This window comes from Ictidomys tridecemlineatus, chromosome 2 (assembly GCF_052094955.1).
Source record: "Ictidomys tridecemlineatus isolate mIctTri1 chromosome 2, mIctTri1.hap1, whole genome shotgun sequence".
Taxonomy (NCBI): domain Eukaryota; kingdom Metazoa; phylum Chordata; class Mammalia; order Rodentia; family Sciuridae; genus Ictidomys; species Ictidomys tridecemlineatus.
The window spans coordinates 81,081,999-81,108,181 of NC_135478.1; the positions used below are offsets into that span (position 1 = coordinate 81,081,999).

Consider the following 26,183-nt stretch of genomic DNA (forward strand, 5'->3'; position numbering starts at 1 on the left):
GGAGAATAAAAGACCCAGAACAGCCAAAGAAATTCTAAGCCAAAAAAAGCCGGAGTCATCACATCTAACTTCAAATTATACTACAGAGCTATAGTAACAAAACTGCAAGGTACTGGCATCAAAACAGCCACACAGACCAATGGTACAGAATAAAAGACACAGAGACAAACCCACACAGATACAGTCAACTGATTCTTGACAAAGACACCAAAAACATTGGAGAAAAGACAGTCTTTGTAACAAATGGTGCCGGGGAAACTGGTTATCCATGTGTGTAAGAATGAGACTAGATCCTTTGCTTTCACCCTGCAAAAAAATCAACTCAAGATGAATCAAAGACCTCAGAATTAGCCCAGAAACCATGCACAGGCAATAATATTCTCTCTCTCTCTTTTTTTTTTCTTTTGTGGTTCTGGGGATTGAATCCACAGCCTGGTGCATGCAAGGCAAGCACTTTACCAACTGAGCTATATCTCCAGCTCGCCTTTTTCCCAATAGGACCTGTAAACCTCAGAAAATAATGCCAAGAGAATAAATGGGATGGCATCAAATTAAAAAGCTTATGCACAGCAAAAGAGGAAACAGTTAGGAATATGAAGAGAGAACCTGCAAAATGGGAGAAAATCATTGTAAGCTACCCTTCTGACAGGATTAATATCTAGAATATATAAAGAATCAAAAAACATCCAAAAAATAAACACAATCAATAAATGGACAAATGAATTAAATAGACATTTCTCAAATAAATACAAATAGCCAACAAATACATAAGAAAATGTTCAACACCATTAGCAATTAGGGAAATGCAAATCAAAACTGAGATTTTTTTTTTTTTTTTTTTGGTACCAGGAATTGAGCCCAGGGGCACTTAACCACTGAGTCACATCTCCAGGCCTCTTTTGTATTTTATTTAGAGATAGGGTGTCTCTGAGTTACTTAAGATCTTGCTAAGTTGCTGAGGCTGGCTTTGAGCTCATGATCCTCCTGCCTCAGCCTCCCGAGTTGCTGGGATTACAGGCGTGCACCACTGTGCCCGGCTACACTGAGATTATATCTCACTCCATTCAGAATGACTGTCATCAAGAATAAAACAATAATAAATGCTGGAGAGGATGTGGAAGAAAGGGAACACTTTGACACTGTTGATGGGATTGTAAATTATTTATAACCACTATGGAAATCAGTATGGAGACTTCTCAAAAGACCAGGTATGGAACCACCATAGGACCCAGCTATCCCACTCCTTGGTATTTATCCTAAAGAATTAAAGGCAGCATACTAGAGCAATCCATGCATAGCCATGTTTATAACAACGTAATTCACAATGGTCAAACTATGAAACCAGCCGAGGTGTCTATCAACAGGATAAAGAAAATGTGATAGAGCGCCCGCCTAGCACGGGCGAGATCCGAGTTCGATCCTCAGCACCACATAGAAATAAAGGCATTGTGTTGTGTCCATCTACACCTGAAAAATAATATTAAAATTAAAAAATCATCAGAAACATAGAAGTGTTTCTTTTTTAAAAAAAATGTGGTATATATACACACAATGGAGTTTTATTCAGTCATAAAGAAAAAGCAAATTGTGTCATTTGTAGGAAAATGGATGCAAATTGAGACCATTATATTAAAGGAAATAAGACAAACTCAGATGGTCAAGGGTTGAATGTTTTCTCTCATGTGGAAGCTAGAGAGAGAGGAAAAAGGAAAAGAAAAGTGGGGGCAGTCTCATGAAATCAAGGAAAGATCGGTAAGACCCAGGAAAGAGGTCGGGGGAAGGGAGGAGGGAAAGGCAAGGGGGAAACACGGGGGGGGGGGTGATATTGGCCAAATTATATTGTTCTATTGCATGCACATATGAATATGTCATAACAAACACCACCATTATATACAACCAGAATGTACCTATTAAGAAAGTCAGGCACTCGGAAAGCTGAGGCAGGAGTTCACAAGTTCAAAGCCAGTCTCAGCAGCTTAGTGAAGCCCTAAGAAACTTAGTGAAACCCTGTCTGAAAATAAAAAACAAAAAAAGGAGCCAGGCACAGTGGCACACACTTGTAATCCCAGCGGTTTGGGAGGCTGAGGCAGGAGGATCGTGAGTTCAAAGCCAGCCTCAGAAATGGCATTAAGCAACTCAGAGAGGTGCTGTCTCTAAATAAAATACAAAATAGGGCTGGGGATGTGGCTCAGTGGTCAAGTGCCCCTGAGTTCAATCCCCAGTAACCCCCCTCCCAAAAAAGGATTGGAGATGTGGCTCAGAGGTTAAGTGCCCCTGGGTTCAATCCTCAGTACCACCAAAAAAAAAAAAAAAAAAAAAAAGAAAGAAAACTCAAAGAAGTAGGTAGTGATGGTTAGTTATACGCTGGACAAAGTGGTAGGTTAGGTGGGAAGGATTAAAAGTTCAAGGTTATTTTAACATCCTAGCCCCCAGTTCTGTGCCCAAACACCCCTGGCCTAGTGTTCCTGGTCCTCGTCATAGGCCCATAACACTGGTGCTTTGCCACCTATTTCACCTGGCCTGAATCCTCACCGTTCCTGGCTGCCCTTAATTCTTGGCCTAAGCCAGCTTGCCTTATCACCAAGTCATTGTTCATTACTTTATCCAAAGACATTACTCCCCTGGCCCTATGGCTTATCCACATTTCTGTCCCCGACCATATCCCCATTCCCAACCCTACCTGGCTTTGTCCAATTGGCTTGAGGCTCTGGGCAGTCAACACTCGGCTTAACTGTGCTTACCACCTATCTGTATTTAACTGGCCTATCTTTATTTAAGGGGCACTTTTGTCCTGGCTAAACTTTCTCTCCTTATTTTCTAGGCACTCCACCTGTGCCCTGGTCCCTTGCCCAAACAACCCTGGCCTTACTAATCCCTTCATCCAAAACCGCCTTACGACGTGGTGTGAGCCACCAATCTTTACTTAGCCAGCCCGCTAATCCTTGTCCCACCCTCCCGGGATTTTTTACAGGTCAACCCAGCCATGGTCCCCGACCCTACCTAGAGTTCCTACTTCTCCACCTGGGTCCTGTCTACGCCTCCTCCTCCCTCCACATCCTTATGTCTTGAGCCACCTGGCTTTAGCCATCCACCCTTGACACAGCCTTACCAGTTGGTGCTGACCACTTATCTTTTACTTAGCTGCCCTTCACACCCTGGCCTTAAGCTCTGAGGCTTAAGTGTCCCTTGGTGCCCTTATGCCTCTCACCTTACTTTGCCGTCTCATTGCCTCAAAAACTGGCCCTTAGGAAATCATTTTGAGTCATGCATCTTTATTTAATTAATGTTAGCATCGAGTCTTTTCTCCCTGACCTTAACTACCTGGCCTTGTTCCCTCTCCTTGCCCACCTGGCCATTTCTCCAGCCAGACCCTTGGCCATATTTCCATTATTGTACTCCCTGCCCAGCTCTGCTACCTACACCCCCATGCCAAGTCCTACTTGGCCTTTCCCTCCTGGCCTTAAATTCTTGGTCTGATCAGCATGGTGTTAAACCATATGGATTAACTGAGGTGGCCTTAATTTTTGGCCTTATCTTCTTGATCTTACCACCTGGCCTCACCCTATTGGTCTTTTTGCCCTATCTGTGCCCACTGGACTTACTTACCTGGTCCTCCATCCTCACCCGGCCCTACGGCCTCCATTCTGAAGCCCATACACTCCTTTGACTTGTATACCTGGCCTGCACCTCACTGCCCAAAGCACCTGGCCTTGCCAACTTGGTATTAACTGCCTATCTTTATTTAGCTGGCCCATAGATCCTGGCCCTACCCTCCCAGTTCCCCCATCCAGTCATTTTCTCCTTCTGTATACATGGTCTACTCCTCCGGACCCCCTGGCCCATCTGATTGAAATTTGGGGTCTTTTTGAATTTTTTATTTCAACACTAGCAATTGAATCCAGGGGCACGCTCCCACTGAGCTATACCCCCAAACCTTTTTATTTTAGTTTGAGACAGACCCTTGATAAATTGCCCAGTTGTCCAGGGTGACCTCAAGCTTGGGATCCTCCTGCCTCAGCCTCCTGAGTTGCTGAGATTATAGGTGTGTGCTAGAGCTCACAAGTACGTCTCACTTTTCTCATATTCTATAGGAAATTTAAATTGGAAAGTAGTTCAGGAAATTGCCCATGACCTTGCTAGAATTTTCATCAGTCTCTGAACTTTCAGTTGGTGCCCCTCAGTCTTTTGACCTGTGACTTCTATCTTGAGTCATATTGTGGGATTTGAGTTTCTTACCCTGATCCTCTCTTAAAGAGAGCATTGGGGTATATTCGGTTATATACTGTTTTTTGGTACTGGGGCGAACCTAGAAGGGCTTTATCACTGAATGACATCCTTTTTATTTTTTATTTTGAGACAGGGTCTCATTAAGTTGCTTAGGGCCTTACTAAATTGCTGAGGCTGGCCTTGAATTTGCAATCCTCCTGCCTCAGCCCCCTGAGTTGCTGGGATTGCAGGCGTGCATCACCAGACCAGCCATCTCCCATTTCTTGACCAGTGTCAGTGCTTAGTGTTGAAAGATAACTGTTTCATGCAAAGGAAGGGAGGGATGCTGGAACACTTGTGCATCGCTGGTGGAAATGTAAAATAGTGTAGCCACTATGGAAAAGATTTTGGCAGTTGGGCCAGGTGGCACACGCCTGTAATCTGAGTGGTTGGGGAGGGTGAGGTAGGAGGACCTTGAGTTCAAAACCAGCCTCAGCAAATTAGTAAGACTGTAAGCAACCTAGTAAGATCCTGTCTCAAAATAAAAAATAAAAAGGGCTGAAAATGTGGCTCAGTGGGTTAAATATCCTTGGATTCAACCCCTAGTACCAAAAAAATAAAAAAGGAAAAAAGAAAACATTTTGGCAGTTCCTAGAAGCTACAAATAGCTAGGCACAGTGGTGTATGATTGTAATCCCAGCAGCTAGGGTGTCTGAGGCAGGAGGATTGTTAGTTTGAGGCCAGACTCAGCAACTTAGAGAGACCCTGTCTCACAAAAAGAAAAAAAAAAAAAGTGGAATGTAGTTCAGAGGTAGAATGCCCCTGGTATGATCCCTAGTTCCAAGTAGTAGTAGTAGTAGTAGTAATAAAAGAAGAAAAGGAAGAGGAAGAAGAATGTGGGGTGTAAATAAAAAAAAAAAAGACTGGGAAATGTAATAAGAATTGAGGCTGTTTGGTAAATGATTTCATGATACTACTCTCTTTCCTGTATATTTGAAATTTTCACTAGTACACAATGAAAAAAATAAAGAAAAAAGGTGAAGAAGAGAAAAAAATCTATGTAGCATATACAAGTTTTTTTTCTTTTTAGTTTTTGCTTTTCTTCTTTTTTTTTTTTTTTTTTTTTTGTGTGTGTGTGTGTGTGTGTTTAAATAAGGTCTCACTATATTGCCCAGACTGGTCTTGAACTTCTTGGTTCAAGTGACCCTCCTCCTCCCTCAGCCTCCTGAGTAGTTGAAACTCTAGGCTTGTATCACCGTGCCTAAACTCAGACATAAATTTGTGTGAAATAATATTATGAATATATTCTTTTTTTTTTGGACACACTTAAGGAAACACAGGCCAAGCACTGCTCTACCACTGACTTACACCCCCAGCCAGCCCCAAAGTTTTAAAGCTTCATACCTAAATAACAGCAATAAGCCACTACCCAAGTTAATATTCTTTTTTTTAAATACCAAAGCAATTGTTCTTAAAAACTATATAATCATCAGAATCACATAGGAAATTTGAAGAAACAAAATATAAAGCACAGGAACAGAAGTGTAGCTTAGTGGTGGAGGCCTTGTCTAGTGTACACAAGGCCCTGAGTTCAGTCCTCAGCACTGCAAAATAAGAATAAAAAATAAAAAAGCACAGATTGGGGGCTGGGGTTGTGGCTCAGTGGTAGCATGCTCGCCTAGCATGCATGGGGCACTGGGTTCAATCCTTAGCACCACATAAATGTAAAATAAAGATATTATGTCTACCTAAAAAACTAAAAAATATTTTAAAAAAAGCACAAATTGCAGATCTTGATGATCCTCAACCTGCACCTTGTGCTCCAAGAATCTACATTTCTGTTAAGTTTCCCAGGGGATTCCAGGGATCACTTGAGTTTGGGAACCACCAACACTACATCACGTACCTTCCACACCTTTTCTGGATAGGGCAGCTAGGGAACGGATGTTGTGAGGAGTTAGAAAGTTATCATGAACATCCACATGCTGAGAATGGTGGCTTTGGGTGCAGAAAATGGTTTAGATACTTTGACGTACCGTCTCAGTTTATTCATCTATAGGAACACTTGATTGTAACCTCAACTGTGTAAAGCTCTATCCTGGCATAGCACTCAAGGTATGTTAGCTGCTGCTACTGTTATTGTTATTATTATTGAAGAAAGCCCTGGACTAAGAAGCAGATAGACACAGGTTCAAATCCTATATCCACCACTTTCTAACTGTCTGACTTTGAGCAAATGACTTAACCTCTCTGAACCTGTTTCCCCATCTGTCAAATGATGACAATAATCACAGCAATCATATTATGTGAGAAGATATGTTGTTAGGCTGAAAAACAATGTAAAGCTCAGTGCTCACAGTGCTAAGCCTATAAAAGCATTCAGCAAATAGAAGCAAGTAGCTGTTTTAAAGCATTTCCTGGAAGAAGGGACCTTATCCTCCAGGGCCCCAGCTTAGGTGACCTTGCTGGACTGTGGGTATGCTATCACCTGAGAAAGTCAAAAAGCTATCGGGAGCTGTTCTTTCCACTGGGAGCTGTTTTTTCTCAGGCTGGGAGAGGCTGTGCTTTACACACCTGTGCATGGACCTGGGCCAGCAGAAGGTAAAGGAACAGAGAGTGCAGAGGCTTGGAGAATTCTACTCAGTGACTTCCAGGTCCATTCTTCTACCCTGTTGTAGGTGCCACAGAGGTTTGGGCTGTTACAGTTTAGCATGCCTCTTCCAATAGAAGAGAGCTGTAGCTGTCCTTCTCCTCCCCTCAGAATTCAGCCAGAGGACTTCTGGCGGCACCTCTGGGAGTCCCTGTCCCAAGGAGCTCTTCTGGTATCATGCACACAGAACCCAACTCACATCTGGATTCTGCCGTGTGACTTTGGGGCAGTCACTTAACCTCTCTCAGCTTCCACGGCCTTCTCTATAAGATAGGGTTTGTCATTGGAGCTACCTCGAGTCCAAGCACTACCGTTTCCAATCTATAGCAAAGGTTTGTGCCAGTTCCTATTATGCAACCTGGTAGGTTAGTGCTCTGCTAGTGGTAGTTAATACTACCAGCCTTAGAAGACTCTGTAGCACCTGTAGCGACTCCTTCCTAGGATCACCCCTAATCACCACTGGGCATCCGGGCCCCAAGCCAGGAGCCATGCCTATTTCTGTCTTGTTCTCACCAAAGAACCCACCCAAGAGGGATGTAGTGTTTTGCCATCCACAGCAGCTTTGCAGCCATCACTCAAACTGGGGCTGAAGAGGCAAAATGAGTCAGTTGGTCTGAAATGGGGTCCTGAACTACCCCAGTCTCCCTGGGTCAGCACAGGGACAAATTCTGTGAACATCTGAAATCACTGGGCAGTAGAATCTTCTGTGATAATGAAAACATTCTACTCCTACACAGCTACTAGCCACATGAGCTCATTGAGCACAGGAAGCATGGCTAGAGACTGAGAAACTAAATTTTGTTTTCTTATTGAATTTTACCTTGACTTTTTTTTTTTTTTTGGTGGTGCTAGGGATTGAACCCAGGGCCTTGTGCACGCAAGGCAAGCACTCTACCAGCTGAGCTATGTCCCCAGCCCCCTACCTTGACTTTTAGGCTGCGTTTCATTGTGTTATACAGGCTAGTAATTCATAGGTTCAAGCAATTCTCCTGCCTCAATCTACTGATCAGCAAGGACTATAAGTATGTTGACTCCGAGTAGCAAGGACTATAGGTATGTGTGACTCTGCTGGTCTCTATTTCGTCTCCATGGTCCTGATGTATCCTCAGGGGAAACCTCGGTTTCCTTATGAGGAAAGTGGCCAAGATTCATGTCAGAAAAAAATAAATGATTAGATGAAACACAACCATGTACTTGAAAAAGACACTTTACCTCCATGGTCTTGATCCCTCAAACCCATAACTCTAATTATGAAAAAAACATCAAACTAATTCCAATAGAGCAGAACCTATAATTCTCTGACCAATACTCTTCAGAATTATTAAGGTCATTAATAAGGGAAGTCTCAGGCACTGTCACAGCCAAGGGAGCCCAAGGAGATATGAGAGCTAAATTGAAATAGGCTATCCTAGAATAGAAAAATGTCATTTGGCTGGGTTCAGTGGCATATACCTATAGTCTCAGCTTCTCAGGAAGCTGAGGTAGAAGAATTGAAAGTTCAAGGTCAGCTGTGGATGTAGTTCAAGGTTAGAGGGTTTGCCTAGGATGTGCAAGGTCCTGGGTTCAATCTCTAGTACTGCAAACAAAACACAACGAAACAAAAACAGAGTAAATGATAGATTAAATAAATTAAAACAACAAGGCCTCTTTCTACCTCAAAGAGTAATTGCAGACATCACATAAGAACCCAATAGGAGGACTGGGGTTGTGGCTCAGTGGTAGAGCACTTGCCTAGCACGTATGGGACACTGGGTTCGAGCCTCAGCACCACATAAAAATAAATAAATAAAATAAGTTATTGTGTCTACATAAAACTAAATATATATACTCAACAAGAAAGCACCAAATAAATCAATTATTAAAATTATAAATATTATATTTTATGTGTTCCAATATCCAAATGAATAAGGGATATTGGAACACATAAACTCAGGAGGCTGAGGCAGGGGGACCACAAGTTCAAAGCTAACCTCAGCAACTCATCTGGGTTCTAAGCAACCTAGCAAGTTATAAAAAATAACCCTTTTATTTGTTCCAATATCCCTTATCCAAAGGGGGATAATCCTTGGGAGCTGAGTGCAATGGCAAATGCCTGTGATTCCAGCAGCTCAGGAAGCTGAGGCAGGAGGATCACAAGTTTGAGGCCAGCCTGGGCAACTTAAGGAGGCTATCAGTAACTTAGTGAGACCCTGTTTCTAAATTAAAAATAAAAAAGGGCTGGGGATGTGGCTAAGTGCTTAGTGTCCCTGGGTTCCATCCCTGGTAACAAAACGAAATGCAAAATGTTTGGGATTTGGATTTCAGATTTTGTTGGATTTTGGAATATTTTCATATACATAATGAACAATTTTGATGATGAGATCTAAGTCTAATCAATGTTTTCTGTATGCTTCATATACATAGCAATAAAGTAACCTTACACAATAATTTAAGAGTGCTTATGTTTTGACAGCAACCTGTCCAATGAAGTCAGATATGGAATTTTCCACTTGTGGCCTCATGTTGTGGATTTTAGAGCATTTCAGATTTTCTTTCTTTTTTTAAATTTTTTATTTGTAGATGGACACAGTACCTTTATTTTATTTGTTTATTTTCCTGTGGTGCTGAGGATCGAACTCAGTGCCTCATGCATGCTAGGTGAGTACTCTGCCACTGAGCCACAGCCCCAGCCCCACATTTCATATTTTCAAATTAAGGATGCTCAATCTGTATGTAAATATCCAGAATAGGTTAATCTGTAGAGTCAGTAGATTAGTAGTGGTCAAGGGATGTGGTAGAATCACTGCCTACAGCTACAAGATTTTTTCTTGGGCTGGATGAGGTTCAGGAGGCTGAGACAGAAGGATTCCAAGTTCAAGGCCAGCCTGAGCAACTAAGCCAGACCCTATCTCAGAACAAACAAATAAACAAAACAAAAAAAAAAAACTAGGGGTAAGTAGCAGATATTGAACCCAGGGGAGCTTAAAGCTTAACCACTGAGACAGGGTCTTGCTAGTTTGTTTAGAGCCTCAATAAATTGCTGATGCCAGCTTTGAACTTGTGATCCTCCTGCCTCAGCCTCCTGAGCTCCTGGGATTACAGGCTTGTGTAAATAAATAAATAAATAAATAAAGGCAGAGGATTTAGCTCAATGGTAGAGCACCCCTGAGTTCAATTTCCAGTATCATACACACACAAAAGCTTCCTCAGGGTGCTGAAAATGTTCTGAAATTAAACAGAGGTGGTAGTTCCACAACACTGTGAATGTTCTAGATACTACTGAACTGTACACCTAAAGTGGTTTAATGTTAAGTAAATTTCACCAAAAAGGTGTTTATGTAGACATTTGATATGACAGTTCCCAAACTCTCTTCTATTTTACAAGTCAGACCCAAGTCTTTGAAATTCCACAGTCCAGGATTTTTGAAATACAAACTGGTGAGTAGGGAAGAAAAGTGGTTTTGGCATTGGGGGGTGGGGGTGGTGAGACTTGTGCCTCAGTATCAGACAGACCTAAGCTTGAGACCCTGCTCTGCCATTTGCTAGCTGGATAACTTTAGGCAAATACCCCCTGCCCCTCCCCAGAACTAGTTGCTTCATCTGCAAAGTGCATGATTGTTGGAACTATTCAATGACACCCACTGCACAGACCCAGGCACTTGACAAGACCAGGAGGCAATAATCATTTCCTTCTTGTCCTCCTTTCCCAGTTGCACTGTACAGGACAGATGGCTTTGATCCCCTTCCACACAGAGCTGGCTGAGTGCCAAAGAATGGGAGGTGAGAGTCGGGGTTTCAAGGTGTACAAAAAGCCATCTTTTTAGTTAAAAAGTGCCAGCCACAAATTCATAATATTTTTTCCATCAATCCCTTGCAGGCAAACTCATCAGGGCTGTTCCCCTAATAGACTCAAGGCCAACCCAAATTGGCTGAGAGCAAAATAAACAGCCTTATCTTGGGGGTGTGGGGCCCCTTACTATAAAAACCGAGGCCACTGGTCTCTTTAGCGTCTTTCCTACTCAAGATGAAATTCCTCTTGCTGGCTGCTCTGCTTGCAGGTAAGTACCCCTTTCCCATTTGTGTGGGCTAGATATTCCTCCTCATAAATGGGGAATTCAGATCACGGGAGACAGGGCTAGGCACAGCTGGAAATCTCGATTTGAAACTCCCTGTGGGACTGAAGATCTCCTGGTTGGGAGTTCCCTCCTCATCTCTCAAATCCTCAACATCTGACACCTTTTCAGTCTCCAGGTTTGAACTCACATGATTCCTTTTAGAAAGGTCTCCCTTGCCCAACCACCCAAACTATGAGACACCCCCACTTTTTTCCCCCTCTGCTATATTGCCTTGGCACGATGATCTCCCAGAACATAACCTGTGTCAGCAATTCTCATCTTGTTAATTAATTGATTTGTTTCTGTCCCACTCACCTGGCTGGCTGGCACCTTGTACTGGGTCAGACACAATGAATCAAACTCAGGTGGAGTTTGAATCCCACTCATTCATCCATCATTCATTGATTCATTCAGCATTGATGGAGCCCTCGGAGGAATCAGGCTCTGAGTTGAGACCAGCAACTCAGAGATGAATGAGCCCTAGTCCCAGTCCAGGCGCGCATGCGTGCATACATAAACATACACACGCACTCACCAAGCCACGGTTCTTGGCTTCTGGACAGTAGGGCCGTCTAGATCAAAGGGAGAGGGAGGGAAGCGAGAGAAAAAGCAGGGGAACAGGGCAGCTGGGTCCCTCCTGCCTGAACAGGCTCTAGGCCTCTGCTCCTCCTGCACCTGTTAATTGCCACCACAGAGCCACTCACAGAGAAGAGCAGCCAACTGCCATTCTATCCTTGGCCCTGGAGTTTAAGCACAGTGAGTGGTCCCAGTGTGCCTCCCAGAAAAATTGAGAAAAAGAGGGGCAAATCATGGACAGTAAGAAAATATTGATGGCTGATTAAATAGGACCCTGGCCAGGCATGGTGATACATACCTCTAATCCCAGCGATTTGGGAGGCTGAAGCAGGAGGATTGAAAGTTCAAGGCTAATCTGGGCAATTTAGTGATACCCTGTCTCAAAAAAAAAAAAAAAAAAAAAAAAAAAGTAGTTCAGTAGAGTGCTTGCTTAGCAAGTGTGAGGCTCTGGGTGCAATCCCCAACCAACAGAAAAAAAAATCAATCTGGTTTTGTACATTTTAAGTGATTAAAATAGTCATTTTGGGACTGGGGTTAGGGCTCAGTGGTAGCGCATTTGCCCGACATATGTGAGAGGCATTGGGTTAGAGTCTCAGCACTGTGTATAAATAAAATAAATAAATAAATAAACGTCTATCAACAACTAAAAATATTTTTAAATGGTTAATTTTATGTTATGTGGATTTCAATAAAAAGATGTTTTTAATTTTTTTTTATTAAAAAAAATGCTGGGGAGGGCTGGGGCTGTAGCTCAGTAGTAGAACACCTGCCTCCCATGTGTGAGGCACTGGGTTCATCCTCAGCACCACATAAAAATAAAGATATTGTGTCCATCTACAACTAAAAAAAATATTTTAAAATAGTGCTGGGGTTGTGGCTCAGTGATTAAGTGTTAAGCGCCTCTGGGTTCAATCCCCAGTACTAACACACACACACACAAAAAAAAAAAAAAAAAAGAAAAGAAAAGAAAAGAAAAAGGAAAGAAAGAAAAAAATTCACTTTAAGTTTCTGGCACTTTTTTTTTTTTTTTTTTTTTTTTGGGTGGGGGCAGGTACCCAGGATTGAACTCAGGGGCACTCAACCACTGAGCCACATCCCCAGCCCTATTTTGTATTTTATTTAGAGACAGGGTCTCACTGAGTTGGTTAGAGCCTTGCTGTTGCTGAGGTTGGCTTTGAACTTGGGATCCTCATGCCTCAGCCTCCGGAGCTGCTGGCGGCCTCCGACATGGCGCCAGGCTTCCAGTGCTCTTCTCAGGAGTCAAGCTGCCAGGAGTCAAGGAGACTGAGAGCAGGCAGGCAGTGGACCTCTGGGCGTGTCAGACCAACCTGAACTCGGGCTGCGTTTTCTTGCAGGGAGCGTTACTGCGCATATCATCAACCGTCGGGCGGTGTGGCAGTTCCGCAATGTGATCAAGTGCACGATCCCCGGGAGTGACCCCTATAAGGACTACAACAACTATGGCTGCTTTTGTGGCTTGGGTGGCTCAGGCACCCCTGTGGATGAATTGGACAGGTGAGTGATCCATCTAGAGGGAGACTTGAAGAGTCCTTGTTGGGATGGGGAAAGGGCACAAGCCAAGGATCTCGAGAAGCACAGAAAGGGGACGTGCATGTTAGCTAAGGATAACATGTTTCCACCTTTTGTCATAAGAAACACAGGCCAAGAGTGCCCTGCATTCAGTGTTCCCTGTTAGAAATGGAAAGCAGAAGCCAGATGTGGTGGCGCACACCTGTAACCCCAGCAGCTCGGGAGGCTGAGGCAGGAGGATCACAAGTTAAAAGCCAGCCTCAAAAATTTGGCGAGGGCCCTGAGCAATTTAGCGAGACCCTGTCTCAAGATAAAAAAGAAAGGTGCCAAAAAAAAAAAAAAAAAGCCAAATAGCTGATGCAGAATCATGGGCGATGCGATGCTCCCCTCTAGTGGCAGAAAATGGCAAAACAAATCATCAGAACCACACAACCTTTGGTTTAAAAAAAAAAAAAAAAAACCGTGTCACAGCATCATCAGGACGTGCAATTTTACCGCATTCCTACAACCATGATAAAATCATTTTAAACAAATCTATGGCAAGAGAGCTCATAGTTTTTCAAGGCATGGGACAGTTCCTCCTGGGGATACCCCTCCTGTGCCTAGGTGAGGATTGACCTAGTGTGGGGATCCCTGCTCCTCAGCTCTTCCTTCCCCTCTGTAGGTGCTGCCAGAAACACGACGCCTGCTACAGCCAGGCCAAAAAGTTGCCCAGCTGTAAATTCCTCGTGGACAACCCCTACACCAACACTTACTCATATACCTGCTCTGGGACAGAGGTCATCTGCAGCAGTAAGTTTTCCCAACCTTGACCCATAAATTCTAGCAGACCCTAAGTAGGCCTGGGGGAAGTAAGGACAATGGCAATACCACCGTGTAGTGATTGTTTTCTTAGTGTTGGGCAATGTCTCATTTAATCTTCACAACAACACTTTAGTATACGATTATTATCCCCATTTTACAGATGAGGAAACTGAGGCTCAAAGGCTAAGCCATTTGTCCAAGTTCATTCAGCTTGAATATGATGGTGCTTGGCTTTTGAACATAATTCTATATGACTCCAAAGCCTCTGCTCTTAAGTGCCATGATATACTGTTTCCTTTTTTAATAAAAAGAAGCAAGCTGAGTGCAGTGTGCACACCTCTAATCCCACCTACCAGGGAAGCTAAAAGTGGAAGGATCCTAAGTTCAAAACCATCCTGGGCAATTTAGTGAGACCCTGTCTCAAAATAAGATTAAAAGGGGTTGGGGATATAGCTCAGTAGTAGAGCACTTGCCTACCATGTGTGAGGCCCTGGGTTTAATCCCAGTCCTGGGGAAAAAAAAAAGAAAAAGTCAATAACTATCATTTATTAGGCTTTCATTATATGCCAGGTACTTGGTTAAGCTATTAAACAAGATAGGTTTTATTATTATTAACAAGGATCAAAGACCGTCATTTTTCCTAAATCATATAGTTTGATGTGTTGTACATTGATATTTGAACCTAGTTTCATTTGATTTCAAAGGTTCTCATCTTAGCCACTAAGTGGTTATAGTGGCATGGTGTAATATGAAATGTGTTCCTAGTGAAATGGGTCCCTCCATGAAGATTTTTTTTTTTCTGTGAGAAGAATGGAACCAGAATGCAGGGTCCTATGCATCCTAGACAAGTGCTCTACCAGTAGACTACACTCCCAGCCATGAAGGGGGTTCTTATTTCTGAGCAGGCAGTTCAGAGGAGAGAAGAGTATTGCCATGCCAGGGCAGCACTCTGGGTTCTCACAAACCTTCATTGTGCCCTCGTTGACGTGTCCCATTTTCCCAAACTGCACAAATGCAGTGAAATAACCTTAATTGCATAATTCAAATCCAAAAGTGCCAAGAAAAAAGATTACCCTGAATCCCATAATCCTAACAAATGAACTGTTTTGGTCTTTCCTGCTCCCTTTTGTCCTTATCCTTGTAATAATATTTCCATCATTTTAATCACAGGTAGGCACGAACCCAACTCAAGTCCTTCATGTCTTCTGCCTGAAATACTTCCTACCATCAATTTGCCTGCTATACCTCTTCTTCCAAGATCTTTCTTCAGATGTCCCTTTCCAGTGAGGTCTTCCTTCTCCAAGTTCTTTAAATCACATATATCCCTCCAATGCTATCTCCTTCTTTGGTTTATTTTCTCAACAGTATTAATCACCATCTAATATCTAATTTCTTTTTTTTTCTCTCTCCATAAGCAAAGGGATTGTTTTCTTTTTTATTAATACATCCCCAGAATCTAGAGCAGGGTTGGGCATACAGTAAGTGCTCAGTAAATATTTGATGAATGCATTAACCTAGATACAGTCTTGCGTTCTGCCTTTTCTCACATTGCCTTGTGAAAGACCATTTTTAGCTGGGCTCGGTGGTACGCATCTGTAATTCCAGCGGCTTGAGAGGATGAGATAGGAGGATCGCAATTTCAAAGCCAGCCTCAGAAAAAGCAAAGCGCTAAGCAACTCAGACCCTGTGTCTAAATAAAATACAAAATTGGGCTGGAGATGTGGCTCAGTGATCGAGTGCCCTGAGTGGTCAAGTGCCCTGAGTTCAATCCCTGTTACTCTTTCCCACACACACACACACACAAAAAGACCATTTTAGGAACAATGCCTAGTAGGCTGAGTGTGGTAGCTCACTCATGAAGCCCAGTGGCTTGGGAGGCTGAGGCAGGAAGATCAAAAGTTTGAAGCTGGCTTCAGCAATTTAACTACTTTGATCTGTCTGCCCTGGCTGTTATTTCAGAAATCAGTGAGGAGCTATGGGGGATTTAGAAAAGAGAAACAAAGACATAGAGAAAACCTGGGGCTAGGTGGCACATTACCCTTTTGGAGGAACAGTGACCCCCAAACTAGTTCAGCATGTTTATTACATAGGTTTTATCATCAAAAGGCTTTTCTGTGAGAAAGTTTCTTCAAAGCATGCAGGATTGAAGGTTGAAGATGCAGCAAATAATAATCCTCAACTTGTGCTCATAATTCTCTACCCCTGGCAGCTGGTGTCTGAACTCAGGGTCAAGACTGAGAGACCTGTGCCTAGCACAGAACCTCCTTTAAGCAGGGTGTTCTCATAGCAACTGGGCAATCTTGATCTGCACTTTTGCACAGGAAGTTCCCAGTGCAGGTTTGCAGCTCCTGCTGTAGGACAGTCAGACCATGATTCAAATCTCTGCTCCCAACATCTCCCCATTTTTTCTCTTTAAGTGCAAGTAATGAGCTATTATTTGGAGCTGTTGGATTTCTTTTCAGAAGATGTGGCATCCTGTTGTTATAACACAAAAGAGTTTTAGTAGCAAACACGTAATTCTAAAAATGTCCATATTATATTTTTAACATATTCCAAGGATTAAAACCATTTAAATCATTAAGTATTTATTTAGCAAGCCATGAAGGATCCACAAGTTCATTCCTACTTTCCTGAATATCTTGGATGTGATGGTGTAACTCTATTAGGTCTAGACTCTTATTATTTCTCTGCCAAATGCTCATTAGGTAATTTTTAACTTTCTCCCAATCCCATTGAGAAGCATTATATCTTGCTTCTGTAACACAAATTTGTATCTAACATGGCAGTAAAGCCACTATCTAAGAGCAGCAAGCTCATTTCCTGTATTTGTGACTGTGGTTTCCAGGGCATTTAGTTTAGTTTCTATCTTGCCATCAATATCTACCTGATTCTGTAGGGCTTTGGAAGTATTCTGAGACAAATCATGGCTCAAAAAAATGAGCATTTTGATGCTTTTAGCTAAGGCTATGGTGGATGTCACTGCAGAGACCAGAACAGATATTAAAGTAACTATTCCAAATGTGATGAGACCAAGAGCACACTGATGTCTATTCAACTGGTTAGGAATCTATTGTAGGACTCCAGCATCAGAATACCATGGTTCTGTGATGTTAGCTGGGATTAAAACAAAGGAGGGTTGGAAAAACACAAGCACTTCCTGTCCTCTATTATACCTGGTGATGCAATTAGTCAGATTGCAACTTTGACAAGTTACATGGTACTTTTCTCTAGTTATATTTACTTTTTTGGGGGTGGGGGGTACCAGGAATTTAATTCAGGGGCACTCGACCACTGAGTCTCATCCCTAGCCCTATTTTGTATTTTATTTAGAGACAGGGTCTCACTGAGTTGCTTAACACCTTGCTTTTTTCTGAGGCTGGCTTTGAACTTGGGATCCTCTTGCCTCAGCCTTCAGAGCTACTGGGATTACAGGTGTGTACCACTGCACCCGGCTTCTATTTACTTATGTATCCCCAGAAATTAAAACGTAAGGAGTCAGATGTGGTGGGGGATGCCTTTAATCCCAGCGACAGGATTGTGAGTTCAATGCCAGCCTCAGCAATGGTGAGGCACTAAGCAACTCAGTGTGGCCCTGTCTCTAAATAAAATACAAAATAGGACTGGGGATGTGGCTTAGTGATTGAGTGCCCCTGAGTTCAATCCCTTGTACCCACCCCCCGCCAAAAAAAAATAAATAAATAAGGAGATTGTACACAGGCCCACAGGCCATATCAGTGAGCCACTTTCTAGCTCTTATACACAAGATCAGTTAGGGAGCTGCAAGTGTAGTTGATGAAGTCTAAGACACCTAATGCCACAGATCTCTGTGTATGCCACCACCACTGAAGGTCAGGATACTACTAATAAATCCTCCAGGAGCTGTAAATTTCTGATGTGGGTACCTCTTCTCAAATCTATGAGACAGTCCTGAACATATCCACTGCTGCTGGAATCATTATATTGCACTGGTATGATATTGGCACACTCCACCTAATTAGGAAAGGCATCCAATTCTATTGTAGTATGATTAGGAGAGTAAGGTATTGGTGGATTTCCATGGAAAACGTGGTTATGTAACTGTCAGGACATAATCTTTTAAATCCTAGGGGCCAGTGATTTTGGCTCCTCTGGCTCTCCCATATGCCATGTTTTTCTCTGGGGCCACTTTTAAACAGCCAATATTTTCACTGTGGTAGAACATATAGGTAGATTCTCACTATATCCAGTATAATTAAATCCAACTGTATGAACAGGGATAACATGTTTATCTGGAAACCTCCCATCATGCATGCAAGGCAAGCACTCTACCAAGTGAGCTATATTCCCAGCCCAGAAATGTGTACTTTACTAAGGTAGAGAAATTAGATTATCCAATTTAACTAAATTGAAATGTACAATAGTTTTCTACCTTAAGTATATGTTTTAATGTTTCCCATGGTGCTTATTGTTGCTTGCCTGTGTTATCAGAGATCTGTAACTACCCAGGTTTTAAAAATCAGTGAGCTCCTGTAAGGATTGAAATAGGACTTTCCAAAAGACAGTTATTGCAGGCTCTCAGATAAAGAGCAAATAAATTTTTAATGTAAGTATGTCCCAACGATTATATTCATTGTTTATCAGGAAATCAAGTGGTACTGGCCATCTCAATTGATCTGGTTTAGATTTGCTTCATCTCTCAATCCTAAATCTTCACGAATGGGCTGGCCACCAGCTTATTCCAGTTAATTCTTCCTGCCCTTGGACTGTAAAAAGAAGGGTCTGCTTTGACTCAATCTTCTCCACTTATCCCTCTCCAGGCAAAAACAAAGAATGCGAGGCTTTCATCTGTAACTGCGACCGCGAAGCTGCCATCTGCTTTTCCAAGGCTCCATACAATAAGGAGCATAAGAACCTGGATACTGACAAATTTTGTTAAGATATAGTGTCACCCCTATCTGTCTGGTTGCCTTCACCTGACACTGTGTCCTCCAATAAAGCATATTGTTGAAAAGATCTCACGTTTGGGTATCATTGTACTCAGTTTGCTGAATATAACTAGACTTTTTTAAAAAATTTAATATTTATTTTTTAGGGTTTTTTTTAGGTGAACACAATATCTTTATTTTTTTAAATATTTTTATTTTATTTATTTGTATGTGGTGCTGAGGATCGAACCCAGTGTCTCACACGTGCTAGGTGAGTGCTGTAATGCTGAGCCACAACCCCAGCCCCAATACCTTTATTTTTATTTTTATGTGGTGCTGAGAATCGAACCCAGTGCCTCACACATGCTAGGCGAGTGCGCTACCACTTGAGCCACATCCCCAGCCCCCCCAAATTTTTATTTATTTATTTTTTGCATGTATGGTACTGGGGATTGAACCCAGGGACAACTTAACACTGAGCTACATCCCCAGCCCTTTTTATTTTTTATTTTGAGACAGGGTCTAAGTTACTGAGGACCTCTCTAAGTTGCCCAGGCTGGCCTTGAATTTATGACCTCCTGCCTCAGCCTCCTGGGTCTCTGGGATTATAGTTGGGTGCCACCACAGCAGGCTCATCACTAGATCTTTTGAGAAAGATCTAGTCAGTTCCTTCTAGCCTTAGAAATGGAAGTTGAATTAGAAGGATATTTCTAGGAAGCAAGTACTTTGAAATATGAACAATGATTATCAACTATCATCTACTGATTATTTACTCTGTAACAGGACAGTGTATTTCTAAATACTCTGGATAGCTCTATGAAGTGATGGTACTATCAGCAAATCTTTGACTTGCCTGCCTGTTGAGTTGAACTCTGGTTTAGTGTGAGCCAGAAATAACCTACTCTCATTCTTCTGTCTCCATTTTGACGGTTAAGTCATTTTTCTACAACTCTTACCTTTTCTGAATGCTCCAAAGACTTCACCACACCCTATGAATTGATTTTTACATCATAGCAATCAAATATAATAAGCAATAATGGTTTACATTGCTTGAGCACTTATTTCATACCACTCTTTGCTAGGTCTCTATGCATCTCAAGTGCTCATTAGCTCTGTGATATTGGTATTATTGCTTCTCATTTTATGCCTAAGAAACTAAAAACTCAGAGGAGATAAGTCATTTACCCAAGATCACATAAATGGCAGAGCCTGTCTAGTGGAAATGCCTGAACTCTTAACCACTAAATTACCCACCCAAGTCTCTCTATGAGGATGACTATACGGCATTGAATTCATCACAGTGGAGGTCAAAGAGAGCTAAATTTAAAAAACAAAGATAAGAAAGGACAATAGGGGGCTGGGGATGTGGCTCAAGCGGTAGCGGGCTAGGGGGCTCGCCTGGCATGCGTGCGGCCTGGGATGGATCCTCAGCACCACATACAAACAAAGATGTTGTGTCTGCTGAGAACTAAAAAATAAATAAATAAATAAAAATCTTTACAAAAAAAAGAAAAAAAGACAATAGGGACCGTGAGAAACCAACAAAGCAGCAATTTCAAACCTTAGTGCCCACTTCTGGGTGTATGATAGGCAGCCAAGCACTGTCAGTCTAAAGAAGGGAATGCCCCAAAACTTATTTGGGGGCCAATTTTTCCCTTATTTTATCCATCCATTCAATGATTTACCCTGAGCCAGGAAGTGTACAAAAGGCATAGAATACAATGTGCCTGGGATTGGCATCAAGACAATGATTGTTAGCAGCTGTCTGCAATTCAGTCTTCTCTGAGACTTTTTCTCCCATTTTTCAAACTGGTATCTTTATATATGCTCTGCTCTATATTCCAGATAGTGTATTTTGCACAATTATTTAGTTAGTCTCCTACCTCTATATTTATAAGTACTATGACATCCACATTTTACAAATAAGGAAACTGGCTTCAAAGAGGTAAATGATTTGTCAAAGGTTACTCATTCCCAGGTGGCAGAACTGAGCTTGGAACTCAAATCTTCATAATTTAGAGGGAAAATGCCACCAAACTGTGAACTTGTTCAAATGACTGCTGAATGCGAAATGGAGTGTTTTTAGTCATCAAGAATAGGACTGTTGGGCTGGGGATGTGGCTCAAGCAGTAGCGCGCTCGCCTGCCATGCGTGCGGCCCGGGTTCCATCCTCAGCACCACATACCAACAATGATGTTGTGTCCGCCGAGAACTAAAAAATAAATAAAAAAAAAAAAAAAAAAAAGAATAGGACTGTTTTCAAACTCAAATTCAACAAGCATCAATTGGATGGCCCTTTTTGAATACTGTAATATGGTAGGACTGTGAGGGATGAAAAAATAACTTCTGTTTGTTTTGCAGTGCTAGGGATCAAACCCAGGGTGTCTTGCTTTCTCTGCCACTGACCTACCTTGCCAACCTCAAAGGGATACAAAATTAAATGAGAGCTGGTCTTAACATTTAATGAACTGTAAAGGCCATAAACATCTTTTTTCAATGGAAAGAAACTACAAGCTCCTGTTTAGATGTAACAAAATGTGGGCTTTTAGGAGATTATTGCCCCCCCCTTTTTTTTCAGATGACAAACAATACAAAACAGAGACACACAGGTACTTAATGCTATAGTTGGGCCCTAAAAAATACCCTAACATAAAATTCTACCTATTTCCCATTACCTCAAGGGTTGGGTGAGAGTAAATTTCTTTTAGCTTTTTTTTTTTTTTTTTTTTAGGTACTGGAGATTGAACCCAGGGTCTCCTGCATACGGGGCACTGAGCCCGTTTTTCATTTTTAAAAACTTGAGACAAGCTTTTGCTAAATTTCCCGGTGGATGCCCTGGAAGTTACAATTCTCCAATCTCTGGGATTACAGATTTGCACCATGCCCCAGCTCTTTAAATTGTTTTGTTTTGTTTTGTACCAGGGATTGGGATTGAACTCAGGGGCACTAAACCACTAAGCCACATCCCCAGCCCTTTTTGGGCCTTGCAAAGTTGTTGGGGGCTGGCTCTATATTTGCTATCCTCCTGCCTCAGCCTCCTAGCCCCTAGGATTACAGGCATGCGCCACCGTGCTCGGCTCTTTAACATTTTTTTTTTTTAATTTTTTAATATTTATTTTTTTTTTAGTTCTCGGCGGACACAACATCTTTGTATGTGGTGCTGAGGATCGAATCCGGGCCGCATGCATGCCAGGCAAGCGCGCTACCGCTTGAGCCACATCCCCAGCCCTCTTTAACATCTTTTAATGAGCATCTGCTGAGCGCTCTTTGTGGAAAATAGAATATATGAAACTCTAATACAAATCCTATGATGGTCTAAATAATAAATATATAAACTACAATGAGCAATTTGAAGGCAGGATTACATTTTAGAAGCCACAGTACCTTCACAGTGCCCAAAACACGACATAAACTCATTAAATAACCATTTCACTAAGTACAGTATAGCCTCAACTTTTGCCACAAAGGGGGAAAAAAACCCACCTGGCAGTATTTACCTTCCACCTCACAAGGCCCTGCACATCCAACCCTATCAATCTCCAGTCTCTATTCCAAGGCGGGAGGATTCCGGAGTTGGATGTGTGATTGGATAGAGTATGGGCATGTGATTTGCAGACTCTCTTTTCTATTGGTTAACGGCGGCCCAGCCCTTGGCCTACCTCCGAGCTCCCAAACTCAGCCCACGCCCCTGGCCAGAACCCGCGCAGGCGCAGTGGGACGTTGGCTGGCTTCCGTGTCCTCGTGGGGTGGTGGTATCTCCGCTCGCATCTTTCTGGAGCTGGTCAATACTGTTTTCCTGATCTGGAATCCGCCATTAGATAGGATGGGCGCTTGAAAAGTAGGCGACCTGGGCTGGGGATGTGGCTCAAGGGGTAGCGTGCTCGCCTGGCATGCGTGCGGCCCGGGTTCGATCCTCAGCACCACATACAAGCAAAGATGTTGTGTCCGCCAAAAACTAAAAAAAAATAAATATTAAAAATTTCTCTCTCTCTCTCTCTCTTTAAAAAAAAAAAAAGAAAAGTAGGCGACCTCACGTGGATGTGACAAAGGAGCCAGTTTCGCTGCTGTGCTCGCCCTTTGCCACCGTCCGCCGCCAGTTTTTGGTAGCCAATCCCTTCGGTGTTCTTATTCCAGGGAAGGATGAGGGGGTTGGAAAAGTGAGGTGCTGGGGAGCCCACGGGCGTGCAGAGGAGGCTTAGCTAAACAGAGAGGAGGAGAGTGGGTGTTGGGTGAACCAAGGGCTTCTGGAGGCCAAGTCCACGCTTATTCTCCATCCCTACCTAGAAGAGGAAAAAAGAACAGGGAAGAGGTTTGCTGGTAGAACCTCCATGTCTTTGTTGTTTCCTTGGTTTGGAAGGCTTTCCTTTTCCCCGCTTGGTGAAAGCTTGTTCATCTTCCAGGACCCAGCCTGGAACACTTCTGGAAGTTTCTTGAATTCTGCCCCTTTACCTTATCCAGTCTCTGTTGCTCAGTATTTCTACAGTATTGAAGAGTTTGATTACTGGCCTGATCACCCGTGGTGACGTTGGGCAAGTTACCTAAGATATTCAAACTTCAGGATCCTCAACTTTAAAGATCCTCAACTTTGCCCATATCCAATGTAATAGAGCTGTGGGATTCAAGTGAGCAAGTGCGTTTTAGGGTTTCCCACAGTGCATGTTGTATAGTACATGTTAAATATTTTCCTAAGGGGAGAGGGAAGGATACAAAAAAGGATTTCCTTTTTTTTTTCTTTTTTTCTTTTGTGTGGTGCTGGAGATTGAATTCAGACCTCTGAGCTACATCCCATCACGTTTTTGGTTTTTGATTTTTAGACACTAAGTTGCTATGGCTGGCTTTGAACTCGTAATCCTCTTGACTCAGCCTCCTAAGTAGCTGGAATTGTCTGTGCACCACTGTGCTTGGCACTTTTATTTTCTTTAGGATGGCTTTATTACATCAAGGTATTTTTGTAATTTTTGGCAAAAGACGAGCAGGTACACAGAAAGAAAATGAGGCTCTGGGGAAGATCATTGAGAAGTCTAGTTAAAGGAGTACTCAGTAGGGACAAAGGTTCAAGCAGATGTGTGGTTTCCTCTCGCACCATGCTACCCACTTCTTGATGATAATGGTGTCATCTCTTTTTCTTATGTATCAGGCATTGTACTATGTGCCTCAAACTCAACAACCCAATGAGGTAGCTTTCTGAATTATAAAGAGCCTGAAGATCAGGTAGAATAATTTACCCAAGTTCATCCAGCTACTAAGTAGCAAGACTGGAATCCACATCTGTGGATTCTTAAGAATTTGGGGGGTTGGGGATGTGGCTCAAGCGGTATCGCACTCGCCTGGCATGCATGCGGCCCAGGTTCCATCCTCAGCACCACATACAAACAAAGACGTTGTGTCCGCTGAAAACTAAAAAAATAATATAAAAATTCTCAAAAAAGAAAAAATTTTTGAGTCTGTGCTACGTTCCTTTTATTGGAGGTGGGGGGCAGAGTACTGGGGATTAAGCCCAAGGGTGTTTTACCACAGATGCAGCCCAGACCTTTTAAAATTTGTATTTTGAGACAGAGCCTGGCTAAATTGCTGAGATTGACCTTGCTATCCTCCTGCCTCTGCTTCCTAAATAGCTTGGATTAGAGGTGTATACCACTGTGTCCAGCTATATTCCTTTTTTAATAAGTGAAAAGGAAGGGGGAGGGCTAGGGTTGTGGCTCAGTGGCATGTAAAGCACTGGATTTGATCCTCTGCACCACATAAAAATAAATAAAGATATTGTGTCCATCTATAACTAAAAAAATAATTTAAAAAAATAAGTGAAGGCAGGTGGGGGCATCTGTTTTCTTGGATTGGCTTTAAGTTTTTCCTTCATGAAGTGGATAGAGTTTATCTGGTTTATCACATAAAATTTAAGGGGCCAGCTATTACTGCAATTTTTTGCCAATCATAAATCTGCCAAAATCTAACCATAATCTGCAGATAAATGAGAAACATCATTTAAAAAAAAAAAAAAACTAAACTGGATACTGTGGTGCACACTTGTAATCCCAGTGGCTAAGGAAGCTGAGAAAGGAGGGTCATGAGTTTAAAACCAGCTTTAGCAACTTAGTGAGACTCTGTCTAAAAAAAGGGCAGGGCTGATGATGTGGTTCAGTAACGGTTAAGCAACCCTGGTTTCAATCCCCAGTACAAAAAGAAAACAAACAAAAAAACTGAGTCCAGCCTGGTCAATTTAGCAAGACCCTGCCTCAAGTGCCACAAGACTCAACGAAGGAAAGAAAGGAAAAAAGATGGAGGGGCTGGGGTGGTGGAGTTGTAGAGCACCTGCCTAGCATGTGCAAGGCACTGGGTCTGATTCTCAGCACCACATATAAGTAAATAAAATAAAGATCCATTGATACTTACAAATATTTTTTAAAAAGATGGAAAGTCTACATAGATTCTGGTCTGGCTCTAAAACTATATAGTGTGGCCTTAGGTAAATCCGATATTAGTTTCTTCAAAAATAGTGATAGAACGTTTGCCTAGCATGTGTGAGGCCCTGGGTTCCATCCCTAGGACTTCCAATAAATGAATAAAGATAATAAAATGAGAGGGAAGGATGAAATTTTCTCTAATTCTGTCATTGTGTGTACTATTTTTTCTGTTAGAGAATAAGGTGGTGTTTGGAGGGAACAGCACTGTAGAGAATCAGATGTGACTGTGTTACTATTACTGTCCTTGATGGAGTCTGCCTGCAAACGGGATATTCTGTCAAGGTATAGATAGGTAACAGCAGACATGCTTGAAAACGACATGCTGCTGTCCTTGGGAGGACTTACCTGCAAACGGGATGTTCTGCCAAGTGGGCTAGGAGGGCGATGAGAAAAATTTTATTATCTGTTCTTAACAAAGAGCAGAGCTCAATATACTCCGGGCCAAAAATAGATTAGCCATGAGAAGTGGGTCACTTCTGATTAGAAAGTAAAACTTCTGTATGCTATGTTTAATTAGCTGAAAGACCTGATTTATTGATGTTGGAAGGCTGCCTTCTTTGTTCACAATACTATAAAAAGATTGCTTGTATACAATAAAGGACTTTTTTTCTGCTGCTACTTCGCTTGCTCTGCTTCTTCTTTCTTTTCCCATGCTGACCTGCAAGTGAATTACTGCAACACAGCATGTCCTCTGCAAGCTACTTGTGAGTAAGAAGTGATATCTATGGGGGCTGGGGTTGTGGCTCAGTGGCAGAGTGCTTGCCTAGAGTGTGAGGCAGTGGGTTCAATCCTCAGCACCACATAAAACTAAATAAAGGTATTGTGTTTATCTACAACTAAAAGAAGTATTTTAAAAAATTTAAAAAAGAAGTGATATCTTTGATCCTTAGTACCTTAATAGTGTCTGTTAATAATTTTATGAGATTTGTGGTTGAGAATGGTTTGAGATTCAGAAGAC

The 26,183-nt window shown here is 42.3% G+C and overlaps 1 protein-coding gene across 1 annotated transcript; it reads left to right on the top strand.

The window, feature by feature from the left end:
- The first annotated feature begins 10,840 nt into the window (after window positions 1-10,840).
- Pla2g1b (phospholipase A2 group IB) lies at window positions 10,841-18,852 on the top strand. The gene is made up of 4 exons (XM_005336813.3): window positions 10,841-10,893; window positions 12,882-13,041; window positions 13,721-13,848; window positions 18,657-18,852. Exons 1-4 carry the CDS (start codon window positions 10,860-10,862, stop codon window positions 18,773-18,775), a joined length of 441 nt encoding a protein of 146 aa, XP_005336870.1. The 5' UTR covers window positions 10,841-10,859; the 3' UTR covers window positions 18,776-18,852.
- Window positions 18,853-26,183: the final 7,331 nt, after the last annotated feature.